At 41.6% G+C, this 15,315-nt stretch overlaps 1 protein-coding gene across 1 annotated transcript in view; it reads left to right on the top strand.

Annotated features, from left to right (window-relative positions):
- HTR3B (5-hydroxytryptamine receptor 3B) overlaps positions 1-15,315 on the top strand; it is a gene marked incomplete at both ends in the record, with an annotated part of 34,822 nt that overhangs the window by 12,957 nt on the left and 6,550 nt on the right. Inside the window, 4 exons of the mRNA XM_082660639.1 lie at positions 8,583-8,627; positions 8,948-9,057; positions 10,024-10,193; positions 10,707-10,864. Coding sequence (XP_082516765.1) covers positions 8,583-8,627; positions 8,948-9,057; positions 10,024-10,193; positions 10,707-10,864 — 483 coding nt within the window. The remainder of the gene's footprint in view (positions 1-8,582; positions 8,628-8,947; positions 9,058-10,023; positions 10,194-10,706; positions 10,865-15,315) is intronic.

Raw genomic sequence — 15,315 nt, 5'->3', positions numbered from 1 at the left:
TATTTATTTTTAACATCTCTATTGGAGTATAATTGCTTTACAATGGTGTGTTAGTTTCTGCTGTATAACAAAGTGAATCAGCTTTACATATACATACATCCCCATATCTCCTCCCTCTTGCATCTCCCTCCCACCCTCCCTATCGTACCCCTCTAGGTGGACACAAAGCACGGAGCTGATCTCCCTGTGCTATGCGGCCATAAGTAGGTACATTTAAATGCAACACAAAAAATCCTCCTTTTAGCACACAATTTCACTTTTCTCAGCTTTATTTTCCCACTTACACTAGTAAAAGTACTCTATCTAAGATCCTAGAAAATACTGTTTAATTAAATGCCAGAAAACGCCCACCCTTACTATCCAAAAGACCTAGTCTTACACAAAGCCCCAGTAGAAAACTCCTTTAAATCTCTTTTCTATTTGGATGTTGAACTAGAATTTGGGAGACAATTTTCTGGGGCTGCATCTTCACTTACTTAAGAGATATTAGTCCTTGCTATTTAGTTGTCAGTGGGTTATTATGTCTATATTGTTTATCGGACATTGTCCAATGGGAAAAACATGATTTGAATAAAGACACGATATGAACCATGTTATATGAAACTCCAGGGAAGAGATAGAATCAGCCTTGAGTTAAGAGCTGAAGACAGGTTTCTAGGTCTCTCCTTATCCTTCTACTTTCTGACTTCATATTGGTGAAGGTGAAGTAGAATTGCTCAGGCTTTCATTTAGAGTCTTATTTGGAGATAAAGAAAAGGAGTAAAGTCTTTATTTTACTAATTCCCTTGGAACAACTGTATCAAATTGAAAGTTTTAATCTAACTCTTTCTTCCTACCCCAATAAAAGAAAATAAAATTATATCCCTTATGGTGGGTAAGGAGAACACCATTATTTTTTCAAAGATATGATTTTCTCCAATGTTGTGAAATATACTAATTTTTTACAAGAATATGTTAGACATATTTTATTGGATATGGAAAACTTGCCTTCAGAAATATGGAAAAATCTTATATTCCATCCCTCTAGTTTTATCCCTATCTACTGTCTTAACTTTATCTTCTACATGTACTCAATGCTACAATGAACCTGAACTTCTTGTTTCCTGCCTATATGCTGTTAATTCTGCTATTTCCTCCAATGAATGTGTTTTCCTCTTCATTTGCCATCTATCAAATATTATAGTCCTCAAATCTCAGCTCCTAAGAGAAATTTTCCTCAATTCTCCAAACTGACAGCAATGTCTCCCTCTTTTGAATCCAACGAAGTATGTGTATTTCTTAATGCCCATAGTTAACTGTTAAAATGTCACATATACTAATAGCTACTTGAGGGAAGGATTTTCTAACTCATGGTCCTGTTTCCCACAATATGCAGCATAGTATATCTTACTTCAAAGCTACTGGGTAGATATATGTCTAACCAATTAATTAAGATATGTAAGTACAATTCTAGGGTTGTCTTTATGAATGACTTAGTCTAATATAATTTGCAAATGTCTCTATTACATTCAGGTGGGCTGCTCCTAAAGTTTGTTCCAGAGGCAGGGCTGGTTTGAAGGACTTGATAAAAATCACTCACAAATTCTGCTCAGACAAGGACACTCCCAATGTGAATAGATAACTTGTTGGATGCATCTACCAGCAGCTGAACTGCTGGCAACTTTTGTTTGGAGTGAAGAGCTTTCAGCCCAGCTTTCATCAGTGCACCTCCCTTCCGTTATGTTTTGCCTCCTGTTTTGTTTACGTGAAAGACTACAGTCTTATCTTAGAATTTCTGGGTATTATGTGTACCTTAGGGAAATCTGATTATAGAGATAATCTACTAACAGGGAAGAGTTTCCATTTGTTTCTATTGAGTTTTGTCAATTCTGAATCCAAGATTCCTTTGTATTCCAGTCCATTGACTAGAGACTCCCAGCCAGACGTTGAGGCATCTGTTTCTATAGTCTTTGGAACTGGGAAAGATAAATAAGAATGTGCAGGAATTATCTGTATATTTGCTAACCACCAATTTAGATCTAAATAGACTCCCTCTGTTAGGAAGGCTAATGAATTCCAATTCTCTGAAATATCCTTTGCTTTTAACAAACAAGATGGAAGGCATCTAAAGAAAAAAATAAAAGAAAGAGATGCATAGAGGGAAAAGCTGTGAATAATGCCACCAGAGAACCAATTATGTTCACCAGCTGGCATTGAGAAACTTGTTTCCCTTGACAAAAAAAAGACTTCAGTTTTAGCCTCAAACTTCTTTTTGACATTGTGTTCTTTAGGGCTGAATGACAAATCTTCCCAGACACCCCCATAAGATATTAGGGAAAAAATTCTTAACACTATTGTTACGTGTAACATGACAAAGGGCTTGGCAGGAAGAGAAAAACAAGCGAAGGCGTCAACATGGCAGTTAATAAGAACCAACTAGATAAAATGACAGTGAAAATGAAACATTAATACGTAGAGACCTTCCTCCCCAGCCACATGACTGAGTCAACGAGTTATATTCACAACTTTTCATGACAGTGATAAAGAAACTGGTTGGGATATTTCATAGATGTAAAAGTATATTTGTAATGAAAGAGTAGCTAAAAGCTATATTTCTCAGTAATAGAAACAACGTTTTGGACTTTTTCCATTGTTAAGGGGGGACCCTCTTTGATTGCAGCTAAGCCTAGAACTGTGCCTTTTGTGTGTTAGTGGGTGAGATATGATCTATTTCAGGCTCTCTCAGCCAGTAAAACTTGGAAGAAAGTGGTGTCACCCAATCTTGGGCTCTCAGTAGAGGTCTTTTTTTAACTGCCCTGAGCCCCTCAGAGCCTATCTTGGCTGGGAGTCCTCTCTGTACCTCCTCCAAGCTGTTTCTTAGGGAAATACTTGTGAATTCAGTGTTTACATTTTGTACAGTCAGTACAGTATTTGCAGATTGAACCAACTGTGCCTCGAAAATATATTAAAAAAAAATTCCAGAGACTTCCCTGGTGGCGCAGTGGTTAAGGATCCGCCTGCCAATGCAGGGGACAAGGGTTCGATCCCTGGTCCTGGAAGATCCCACATGCTGTGGAGCAACTAAGCCCATGTGCCACAACAAGTGAGCCCATGTGCCATAGTTACTGAAGCCCACGTGCCTAGAGCCCACGGTCCGCAACAAGAGAAGCCACTGTAATGAGAAGCCTGCGCACCACAACAAAGACTAACCCCTGCTCTCTGCAACTAGAGAAAGCCCGCACACAGCAACAAAGACCCAAGGCAGCCAAAAATAAATAAATAAAATAAATAAATTTATTTTAAAAAATTTCAGAAAGTTCCAAAAAGCAAAACTTGAATTTGCCATGCATCAGCAACTATTTACGTAGCATTTCATTGTATTGGGTATTATGAGTAATCTAGAGATGATTTAAAGTATACTGGAGGATGTGTGTAGGTTATATGCAAATACTTCTCCATTTTATACATAAGGGTCTTGAGCATCTATAGATTTTGGTATCTGAGGGGGTTCTGGAGCCAATACCGCATGGATACTGAGGGACAACTGTATACCATTTTAAAACCTGCCTTTCTCATGTATCTATTTGAAGTTCATAAAAATCTGCAGAGCAAGTTCACTCCGACTAACCTTTGCTGAACCACTGAAGTAGAGTCCCTCTGTATCTGTGCACAATCCCTTTTTTCTCAAGGTATCTAGAAATGTTTATTCAATAGCAACTTACTTTTTTGATTGCAAAAAGGGGGAACTTTAAAAAGTTTATTGTTTCTCTTTCAAATGATGCCATCCTGTGTACACCTGTATAGTCTGAGCACTACACAATTCCGGGTGCACCCCCCGCAAGAAGTAAATGTCAATGGCTCCTCCCTACCCCCCACCCAGCCTGGATTTAAGAGAGTGGTAGTCTTGACCCTATGCACAAAGATTATATATATATATATATATTTTTTTTTTTTTTTCGGTACGTGGGCCTCTCACTGTTGTGGCTTCTCCCGTTAAGGAGCACAGGCTCCGGACGCGCAGGCTTAGCGGCCATGGCTCACGGGCCCAGCCGCTCCGCGGCATGTGGGATCTTCCCGGACCGGGGCACGAACCCGTGTCCCCTGCATCGGCAGGCGGACTCTCAACCACTGCGCCACGAGGGAAGCCCCAAGATTATATATTTTTGATGTGATTGGATAACTGACTGGATAATTAATTTAATATACTTTGTTCTGGGGAGGAAAATGGAGCTGTTGTTTGCTTTCATGCCATAACTCCCCAACTCTATTATTTTACTGAAATTGGTATTACACTTAATATTACAGAAATACAAATGTTATTTAAATGACTCCTCAGCTTTGAACCAAAATCAGTAAGGAAGTGTTTTACACATTTTATTTCACATGTTTTTATCTTGGATTTTCCATGCCTCTTATTCTCTTTGAAGGATACAGTTGGAAAGGAATGGTTTCATCAGTAGTTTGTACCAGCCTTCTTACCTATACATTCCCTGAAACATCTTCAAAAATGGTTTCCTGGGACTTCCCTGGTGGTCCAATGGTTAAGCCTCCACGCTTCCACTACTGGGGGCACGGGTTCAATCCCCAGTCAGGGAAATAAAATCCCGCATGCTGCATGGTGTGGCCAAAAAATAATGATTTTCTTTTTCTTTATTAATACATTTTTTAAATGGCAGTTCTATTGAGATATAACATAACCACAAAAGTCATCCATTTAAACTATATAATTCAGTGGTTGCAGTATATTCACAGAGCTGTGCAACCATCACCACTATCTAATTTCAAAGCATTTCATCACTTCCAAAGATTTCACACCATTAGCAGCTGCATCCTGCACCCCACCCTCACCGGCCCTAGGCAAACACTAATCTACTTTTTAAAAAAATTTTCTTTTGATGTGGACCAGTTTTTAAAAAGTCTTCATTGAATTTGTCACAATATTGCTTCTGTTCTATGTTTTGGGTTTTTTTTATTTTTGGCTGCAAGGCATGTGGGATCTAGCTCCCCAACCAGGGATCAGACCTTCACTCCCTGCATTGGAAGGTGAAGTCTTAACCACTGGACTGCCAGGGAAGTCCCACTAATCTACTTTTTATCTCTATAGATTTGCCTATTCCAGACATTTCATATAAATGGTATCATACAATAAATGGCCTCTTGTGATTGAATTCTTTCATTTAGCATAATGTCTTCAAGTTTCATCCATGTTGTAGCATGTATGAACGTGCTAGTTTTTAGTGCTGAAAAATATTCTATTGAATGGATATGTACCACATTTTGTTTATCCATTCATCAGTTGATGGATATTGGGTTATTTCTACTTTTTGGCTGCTATGAACAGTCCTGTACAAGTTTACTTTTTTTCCTGTACACACTGTGTGTGTGTGTGTGTACTTCTGTTTTCAAGAGTCTTGGTTATTCACTTAGTAGTGCAGTTGCTAGGTCCTATGGTAACTCTATGTTTAACATTCTGAGGAACTACCATACTGTTTTACACAGTGGCTGCACCATTTTATAATCCCACTAGTAATGTAGGGGGGCTCTAATTTTTCTACATTTTCCCAACACTTATTTTTTGTCTTTTTAATTTTATCCGTCCTAGTGGGGTGAAGTGGTATCTCATTGTGGTTTTGATTTGCATTTCCCTAATAACTAATGATGTCGAGCATCTTTTCAAGTGTTAATTGGCCACATTTATATATCTCCCTTGGAGAAATATCTGTTCAAGTCCTTTGCTTATTTTAAAATTATTAACTTTGCTTGTAGTAAACTACACGTAATATAAAATTTCCATCTTAACCTTTTTTAAGTGTACAGTTCAATGGCATTAAGTACATGCTCATTGTTGTACAAACATCACCACTGTCCATCTCCAGAACTCTTCATCTTCCAAAACTGAAACCCTGCACCCATTAAACACCATTTCCCCATTTCCCATTCCCCAGCCCCTGGCAACCATCATTCTACTCTCTGTCTCTATGAATTTGACTAGTCTAGGTACTTAGACTATATATAGCCTAATATGATATTTGTCTATATATTTGTCTATATATAGACAAATATCATAAAATATTTGCCTTTTTTTTTTTTTTTTTTTTTTTTTTGCGGTACGTGGGCCTCTCACTGTTGTGGCCTCTCCCGTTGCGGAGCACAGGCTCCGGACGCGCAGGCTCAGCAGCCATGGCTCACGGGCCCAGCCGCTCTGCGGCATGTGGGATCTTCCCAGACCAGGGCATGAACCCGTGTCCCCTGCATCGGCAGGCAGACCTCCAACCACTGCGCCACCAGGGAAGCCCTATTTGTCCTTTTGTGACTGGCTTATTTGTGACTTTGCATAGTGTCTTCAAGGTTCATCCATGTTGTAGCATGTGTCAGAATTTCCTTCCTTTTAAAGACTGAATAATATTACATTGCATATATATACTACATTTTGTTCATCCATTCATCCACTGAGGGGCACTTGGGTTGCTTCCACCCCTTGGCTATTGTGAATAATGAACATAGATGTACAAATATCTGTCCAAGTCCCTGCTTTCAATTCTTTTGGGTAAATGCCGAGGAGAGGAATTGTTGGACCATGTAGTAATTCTATTTTTAAGTTTTTAGGAACTGCCATACTGTTTTCCATAGCAGCTGCACCATTTTACATTCCCAACAATAGTGCACAAGAATTCCAATTATCCTCACCAACACTTATTTTCTGCTTTAAAAAAAAAATAGTAGCCATCCTAATGAGAGTGAAATGGTATTTCATTGTGGTTTTGGTTTATATTTCCCTAATGATTAGAGATTATATCAGCCAGCTCCAACTGCCGTAACAAATACCATAGGCTGGGTGGCTTAAACAACAGAAATTTATTTCTCACAGTTCTGGAGGCTGGGCAGTTCAAGATCAAAGTTCCAGCCAATTTGGTTCCTAGTAAGAGCTCTCCTCCTGGCTTGCAGATGGCTGCCTTCTCACTGTGTCCTCACAGGGAGGAGAAAGAGAGATCATTCTCTCTTCCTCTCTTTCTAAGGTCACCAATCCTATTGGATGAGAGCCCCACCCTTTTGACCTCATTTAACCTTAATTATCTCCTAAAAGTCCTACCTCCAAATACAGTCATATATGAATTTTGGAAGAACACAGTTTGGTCCATAGCTGTGATGTTGAGCATATTTTCATGTATTTATTGGCCATTTGTATATCTACTTTGGACAAAGGTGTATTCAAGTCTTTTGCCCACTCTTAAATAAGGATATTGGTTTTGTTTTGAGTTGTAGAAGTTCTTTAATATTCAGGATAATAACCCTTTATCAGATGTAGGATCCACAAATGTTTTCTTCCATTCTATGAGTTGCCTTCTCACTCTGTTGACTGTGTCCTTTTTTTTTTTTTTTTTGCGGTACACGGGCCTCTCACTGTTGTGGCCTCTCCCATTGCGGAGCACAGGCTCCGGACGCGCAGGCTCAGTGACCATGGCTCACGGGCCCAGCCGCTCTGCGGCATGTGGGATCTTCCCGGACCGGGGCACGAACCTGCGTCCCCTGCATCGGCAGGCGGACTCTCAATCACTGTGCCACCAGGGAAGCCTTGACTGTGTCCTTTGATGCTCATTTTTAAATTGGTTTATTTATCTTTTTATTGTTGAGTTGTAAGAGTTCTTTATATATTCTGGATACAAGCCCCTTACTAGGTATATGATTTGCAAATATTTTCACCCATACTGTGGTTTGTCACTTGACTTCCTGATGATGTCCTTTCAAACACAAAAGTTTTAAATTTTGATGAAGTCCCATTTACTTTTTCTTTTGCTGTTTGTGTTTGTGGTGTTATATCTAAGAAATTATTGCCTAATTCAAAGTCATGAAGTTTACTCCTATGTTTTGTTCTAAGAGTTTTATAGTTTTAGCTCTTACATTTTGGTTTATGATCCATTTTGAGTTAATGCTTGTATATGGTATGAGATGTTCCTTTTCTTTTAATCCCTAAGAATATAATCATTTTAGCATGTTTTTACTAGATTCAATATGAAAAAAAATTAGTAAAGTGGATTTTTTTGTTTGGGGAGATCTTTTTTTTAAATTACTGACGTGGGAAGCCACATCTATTTATATCACCAAAAATATACCTCACTTGGATTAAGCTCATACAGTCTGTTTTATAAGCAGAGAAATCCAAGCATAAAGTAACAACAGGAATGGCTGCCAATGGCAGTTGAGATAACATTCATTGAAAGATTATGAATAACATCTTGATTACAAATAAAAGGGTGGTCTCATCTTTTTAGTCCAAAATTGGCTACGACTACATATCATCTTTTAGTCTGATTAATGGCAGGGTAACAATTAGAGTAGGAAAGAGATTCACAAATCATTTAAGATGTCAAGTGCAGTTAGTGTGTCATTTTATCATAGATAATATAGTAAAGCTCATAGCGACAGGTGTATGTAATAAATAAGAACTGAGAATACTCAGGTATTGAAGAGTCAAGGTAATGTTTCTAAAATCAGCATTATTTTGTTGGATTTGATTTTCTTCCTCTGAATTGTCATACTGTTGAATTGGGCTTTGATTTTCTGACACTCTAAGATTTGGTGTGGATGTTCTTTTTGCTTTGCAGGATGCACAGAATCAAAAATTAAAGACAAGTGTATGGTACCATGAGGTAAATGATTATGTTTTCTTCCGTGCATGCTGGACTCCTGAACTCAATCTGTTGCAAGATGTAATTATTCGAAGAAATAGATACTATCTTGTGTTTCTAGTTCTTTATGTCTGCAGCAGACTTGATTTATTAGAATCTGAGTAAGATACATGGCCGTGGTTTCTGGTTGGGGCAACCCTTTTTAGGAGCTGAATGGAAAGTCCTCTTCCCTGACAGATAGAACCAACGGGCTGATCAATTGAGTTATTCATCCGAATCCCTCTTCAGTTCTTTGATGAGATTGGCATTGCCCCTTTGTGATGTTTCCTTTTTGGATACAGGTTTGGGATGATGAGTTTTTATCCTGGAACTCCAGCATGTTTGATGAGATTAGTGAGATCTCCCTACCCCTAAGTGCCATCTGGGCTCCTGATATCACCATAAATGAGTTGTAAGTGTGCTGGGGTGTGTTTCTGTGGGGTTTAGACTGCTTAGAATATTCAGGCTGGTTGCTGCTTCCTTTAAGTCATTGTTACTAATGTTTGTTTCTCAACTTGAAGAAGAGCATACTGTTGGGAATATTCAGGTTAGAAGTACCATGGGTTGACATCATTTAAGATACAGATTTGATTGCTAATGCTTGATGTTACTCATGGATTATGTCTGTGTGTGTGTGTGTGTGTGTTTGTTTTATACATTTACTTATTTATTTATATATTTTATTTTTGGCTGCATTGGGTCTTTGTTGTTGCACGTGGGCTTTCTCTAGTTGAGGGGAGCAGGGGCTACTCTTCGTTGCGGTGCGTGAGCTTCTCTCATTGCAGTGGCTTCTCTTGTTGCAGAGCACGGCCTCTAGGCATGCGGGCTTCCGTAGTTGTGGCACGTAGGCTCAGTAGTTGTGGTGCATGGGCTTAGTTGCTCCGCGGCATGTGGGATCTTCCCAGACCAGGGCTCGAACTCATGTGCCCTGCGTTGGCAGGCGGATTCTTAACCACTGCACCACCAGGGAAGTCCTATGCCTGTGGTTTTTTTTTTCTTTTTTTTACATCTTTATTGGAGTATAATTGCTTTATAATGGTTGTTAGTTTCTGCTTTATAACAAAGTGAATCAGCTATACATATACATATGTTCCCATATCTCTTCCCTCTTGCGTCTCCCTCCCTCCCACCCTCCCTATCCCACCCCTCCAGGCAGTCACAAAGCACCGAGCTGATCTCCAGTGAGTTGACTTACAAGGCTGTCATTGCTGAACCCACCTTTGCCAGGGTGGCTATCTCATGTAAAGTGCGATTCTGTCTTTGCACTTCTAGGCTAGTCTTGGGCGTTACGGTCACTATCATCTCATAATCAGTTCTGCTTATGTATTGGAATGACTAAAGCCCTTTCTGTAACAAAGATCTTTTGTGTTTCATATAGTGTGGACATTGAAAGATCACCTGATCTTCCCTATGTTTATGTGAACTCATCTGGGACCATTAAGCACTCTAAGTCCATCCAACTGGTCTCTGCATGCAGTTTAGAGACATACGCTTTTCCATTCGATATTCAGAATTGCAGCCTAACCTTCAATAGCATTCTGCACACAGGTAAGCCATGAGAGGTGTAGCCTGCTAGTGGGCAAACACACTTGTGCTGGGTTGGCACACATAGGTGAAATTATTACATTCTGCTGTCCCTCAGGTCTATTTTATTCTTGCACATAATTGACTTTTTATAAATCTAAATCTCTTCTTGTAGTTATTTGGCTCCTGCTGTAATTCAGACTAAGTACAGTATTGTGCCCAGAGATATTGCCCTTTGCTGCTGTTGGTTTGAAAATACAATATTAGGCCTCTACTGCCATTGAGAACGTTATAGAAGTCTCATTCTATAGACAATGGAGTACAAACTCTCAGTTCATAGCTGCTTTTTTTCATGACCTGAAAGTTTTTATCCCCCATCCCTACCCCTAATTCAAAATAGTATATTGAACCCCATCTCCATAAGACTGTCCATGTGGGGACAGGAGTAAAAAGGAAGGATTTGAATTGCGAGTTGGAAAAGTGGGTTAATATTGGTGCCTCTCTCCATGGGAAGTCAAGTGTTTCCGTTGTTTTCAGTGGAAGATGTAGACCTGGCCTTCCTGAGAAGCAGAGAAGACATTACACATGACCAAAAAGAATTTTTGAATGACGGTGAGTGGGAACTTCTTTCTGTGTCCTCAACATACAACATCCTGCAGAGCAGCGCTGGAGATTTTGCACAGATTCAGTTTAACGTAAGTCCTCCCCATTCCTGTCCCTGTTGCCCACTTCTTTGCAGTCTTTCACCTTCTCTATTGGGCTGAGGAGTCTCTCTCCTGCGTCTTCTCATTCATTACCACCTAAGTACAGGAGATTCCAATGGTTCCAACAACCACTTGCATTTTGGCATTTCAGAGACGAGAGATTCAGCCGTAGATCCTGGACTCCTGCTCTAGCTATTCCATATGTGAATATAAAGAGAATGGTTTTCAGACAGAGACCTGAACCAGCCCCTACAGCAGGAATCTTCAAGGCTTTCAATACATGTAACATCCTCACTTTTAATTGCTACTGAGAGAGAGAGAAAAACAACCCCACAACAACAGCAACAAAAAATTGGGAGAAGAGTGTCTCTTCAACATTAATGTCCTGTTTGCAATTGAGTAAATCATTAATTAATCCCAGACTCAAGTGCATAAAATTATCATGTTATTAACTTGAGTATCTTGAGGGATTAGCTAACAAGTCACCTGCAGGATCCACAGAGACCACTGGTGGTTTCCAGATCAGAGAGAACAACTACTCTAGAACGACGTGATAAGAACTCGAACTTCTCAGACGTGTCACCGGGAATGCCCTTGGCTGCACTGTTCCTGGGGAAATTTGTCCAGCAGACACCTGGGAGGCAGTTGGGAGCAGGACAGTGAAGCCTGATACTTTGCAGCAAGTTTCTGCAGCCAGCAGACTTGTCATTAATATTCAGCCCTGCTTTTCTGCACAAAGTCAGCTGGTGGTGGGAGCTGGGGGCAGTGGGAGGGTCTTTCATGCCAGGTAATCTGATTGAAAAGTAGAGACTACAGACGGGTCAGAATTGCACAGATGAATTCACACAGATGAAGTCTCCTGGAAACAAACCTTTTGAATAAGAAGGAAAAGTCAGACTAGACTAAGGTGCTACGGTTACAATGGATAATCATATGCTAAGGGGAGCGGTGGGGATGAAATAAGCGATTATTGAGGGCACAGAAGTCCTCCATTGGTTAAAAGGTGTGGTATGCAGCTTTCTTGCAAAGCTCTTGTTAAATCAAGGCCTCTTAGACACAGCTGTGATTTGAACATGACTAATGTATAACTCCAGGCACCAGCTACTCCCAATTCATACCTTCTTTGCGGTAGGGCTTGGGTTCTTGCCTATTCTGCTTGGTTTTTATCAAAGCTTGCATTGTGGCTTGTTTGTCCACTTTTTTACCAAGAGAAAGGGAGGGGAAAAAGAAAGCTTTTTTAATTTCAATGAGTTTCTTGGCTAAGAGTAAACACCTCATTAATTTTAAAGATATCAGCCCACAAACATTATTAATGCAGCCCGAATAATGGAGATCATTAAAGGGAAATGTGAGGGAATAGCACATGCAGGGTGGAACACAGTCACCTATCAAGCACTCTGGAGAATGCTGCACACACCATTACCTACATGCACGGAGGAGACAAGCAAAGATGGGAGACGGGGCAGGTAAACAAGAGTGTGTGTTCCCGTGCACACAAACGCACTCTCTCCATAGAGCAGCCATTATTTGTAGTTACATGTCACCCTTTACCCTAGATATTAATTGTCTTCTCAACAGTGGCAAGAGGTTTTCTTTTTTTACTTTATTTATTTATTTGTTTGTTTATTTTTGGCTGTGTTGGGTCTTCGTTGCTGTGCGCAGGCTCTTCTATAGTTGCATCGAGTGAGGGCTACTCTTTGCTGCTGCACGTGGGCTTCTCGTTGAGGTGGCTTCTCTTGTTGTGGAGCACGGGCTCTAGGTGTGCGGGCTTCAGTAGCTGTGGCTCGTGCACGGGCTTAGTTGCTCCGCAGCATGTGAGATCTTCCCGGACCAGGGCTCAAACCCGTGTCCCCTGCATTGGCAGGCGGATTCTTAACCACTGCGCCACCAGGGAAGTCCTGGCAAGAGGTTTTCTATGTCCTAGTCCATGTTAAATATGATGAACAGAGGCGTAAAAGATTGTTAAAGGGAGGAGACGATCTCCTCCCTGGATCTCGGGGACCAAGGTTCCATTCGTTTGTTGTCTTCACTGCCACCCTTCTTTTCCATTCAGTGTTTACACTGAGTGGGGCTGGAGGGGACATCGGTGCGAGATTTCATGCTCTTGGAACTTCTCCCTGGGGACCTTTGCCCTGGGGGTTAAGGTTGGTTATCTAGCAGGCTGCCTTCCACCCTGGCCCTCTGGAACAGAGTAGGGAAAGAATCCTGGGAAGAGCCACAGATCATGTTTGGTAAGGCAGGGAGTCAGACTCAGGGGCATTCCTGCAACTTTGGAAGACAAGTAGATTGAATGACTCTCCAGTTCAGTTCTTTGTCCCCCTCGACCTCGTTCAGCCTCCCTGACTCCCTATTCCCCCTATGTGCACTGTGTCGGCCCATGTTCTCCTACTCCGTGCCAGACATCCTACTCTGAATTTAGCAATCAAGTCACCCTGGTGTCCTTCAACGACCTTTAGCCAATAATGTGAAATTCAGAGCCCAGTTCCATGCCAACAATGGGCCTGCCAGGGTCCTGACAGCAAAGGATCAACTCCCTCTTAATCTAATCACCTCCTATGTCCAAGTCCAGGCTACCCAGCAGGGGGTAGGGAACAGGTGGGGCAGGCAGGAGGAACAAAGATCTATTCTAAGTACGTCATCAACCTGGGCCTGATGTACATGCTGCCATTGATAACCAAATGCTCCGAGTGCCCCATTAGTTCTGGCTAATGTGCAATCCTGTCTGCAGCTCTAGGACATGTATTGATGATCAGAGGGCACCGGTGACACTTTGGAGTCAGGCTGCATTCCGCAGGGGGCCCAGAGCACAGGCACCTCTGCCTACGAGGATGTCTGTGTGCAGCCTGGCACCCGATCCAGCAGCCATAGGAGGGGAGGTTTCCTCCAACACATTGCCAGAGGTGCTGGTTCCCAGAAAGAGCAGGGTGAACATTTGATTTCTATATGTAGTGTTTTGTTTCTTTTTTGTTTGTTAAAGAATGAAGGTAGGGCTTCCCTGGTGGCGCAGTTGTTGAGAGTCCGCCTGCCGATGCAGGGGACACGGGTTCGTGCCCCGGTCCGGGAAGATCCCACATGCCGCGCAGCGGCTGGGCCCATAAGCCATGGCCGCTGAGCCTGCGTGTCCGGAGCCTGTTGCTCCGCAGCGGGAGAGGCCACAACAGTGAGAGGCCCGCGTACCGCAAAAAAAAAAAAAAAAAAAAAAAAAGAATGAGGGTAGAAGTGAGAGGCGGTAGAAATAAAATTTGAGAACTTACGTTGGATAGAAAAGGGCAGACCGTTGTGGGAACTAAAGTGAGCTGGACCACAGATGTCCTCTCACTGACTAAATTTCATGCGGCCAGAATTGGGAGGTCCACAGGGGACTCCTAGAAAAATGCAGAGGGGCATCTGGGAAAGAAAGGCGCCTTGTTTACCCTCACTTTCAGATGTAATTTTCCTTTCTAGAGTAGGGTAGATTAATTTCATTGAGATATCCTTTGAATGCAGCTCAGAAACTTGATAGAGGATCCTTCTAAGCTCTATTAGGTCACCCCAGAGACAGAGATAAAGAGAGGAGAGAGAGAGACACACACACACACAGATATATAGATAGATGATAGATAGAGAGATAGAGAGATAGAATTTAGACCCCTAGAAACCCTTCCAGGGTCACTCAAGTAACTTTGGAATCACGGACTTTCTGCTAATCCAACCCGACCCATGGTCTAGATCCAAGAAACTCTCACTCTTGTGCAAGGATCTTACTTAAATGGCCGCAACTTTCCCATTCTTTCTGAATTGGGAATGTTAGGAGGGGCTTGGGAGAGGAGGAGAATGGGCTTCTGTATGAAGCGTGAGTCTGGGCGTCAAAATTCCAACTATGTCATAAAGATGGTCATGCAAAATTGAGTACTGGTGAGGTCTACCATCAAGGAGGCAATTAGAGGCTCACCTTGGGGCCTATTCCATCTCCAAGGAGCTCTCTACATACACATTCTGAATTAGATTGATCTCTTTCATTAACATCAATAGGCTGCAAATACCTTTGTGTACTTATTATTACCTGGCTTTAATGGATAATGAAATTGTGGCATAATATTGCTAACACCTGAAGGGTGTCTAATGGAGAATACGGACTGAAACCAAAGTGCTTTTTCTTCCCCTTCTGTGGAATTTAAAGGCACCAGCTCCTTTAGTCCATTAGAAATGATGGACTCTAGGTAGGGGCAGTTCTGCAGAGAGTGGTGTCTCATTGAGCTGGTGACATACCGTCCCCTGGCATACAGGGGTCACTGCCTGACGTGACCTGCAGAGAGGTAGCCCTCAGAACACTGACCTTAAGATGAGAGCCCCCCTTTGGGTTCACTCCACTCTCCCACCCTACTGGAGCTAAAAGCAGCATTATTAACAGACTCTAATACAGCTCAATGAACACCTTTTGTGTTTTTATCATGCACCAAGCT

The sequence above is a fragment of the Grampus griseus genome (assembly GCF_964374135.1).
Source record: "Grampus griseus genome assembly, chromosome: 8".
Taxonomy (NCBI): domain Eukaryota; kingdom Metazoa; phylum Chordata; class Mammalia; order Artiodactyla; family Delphinidae; genus Grampus; species Grampus griseus.
Note: the sequence above shows the minus strand (reverse complement) of the source record. Positions and strands in the feature narration are given on the sequence as shown.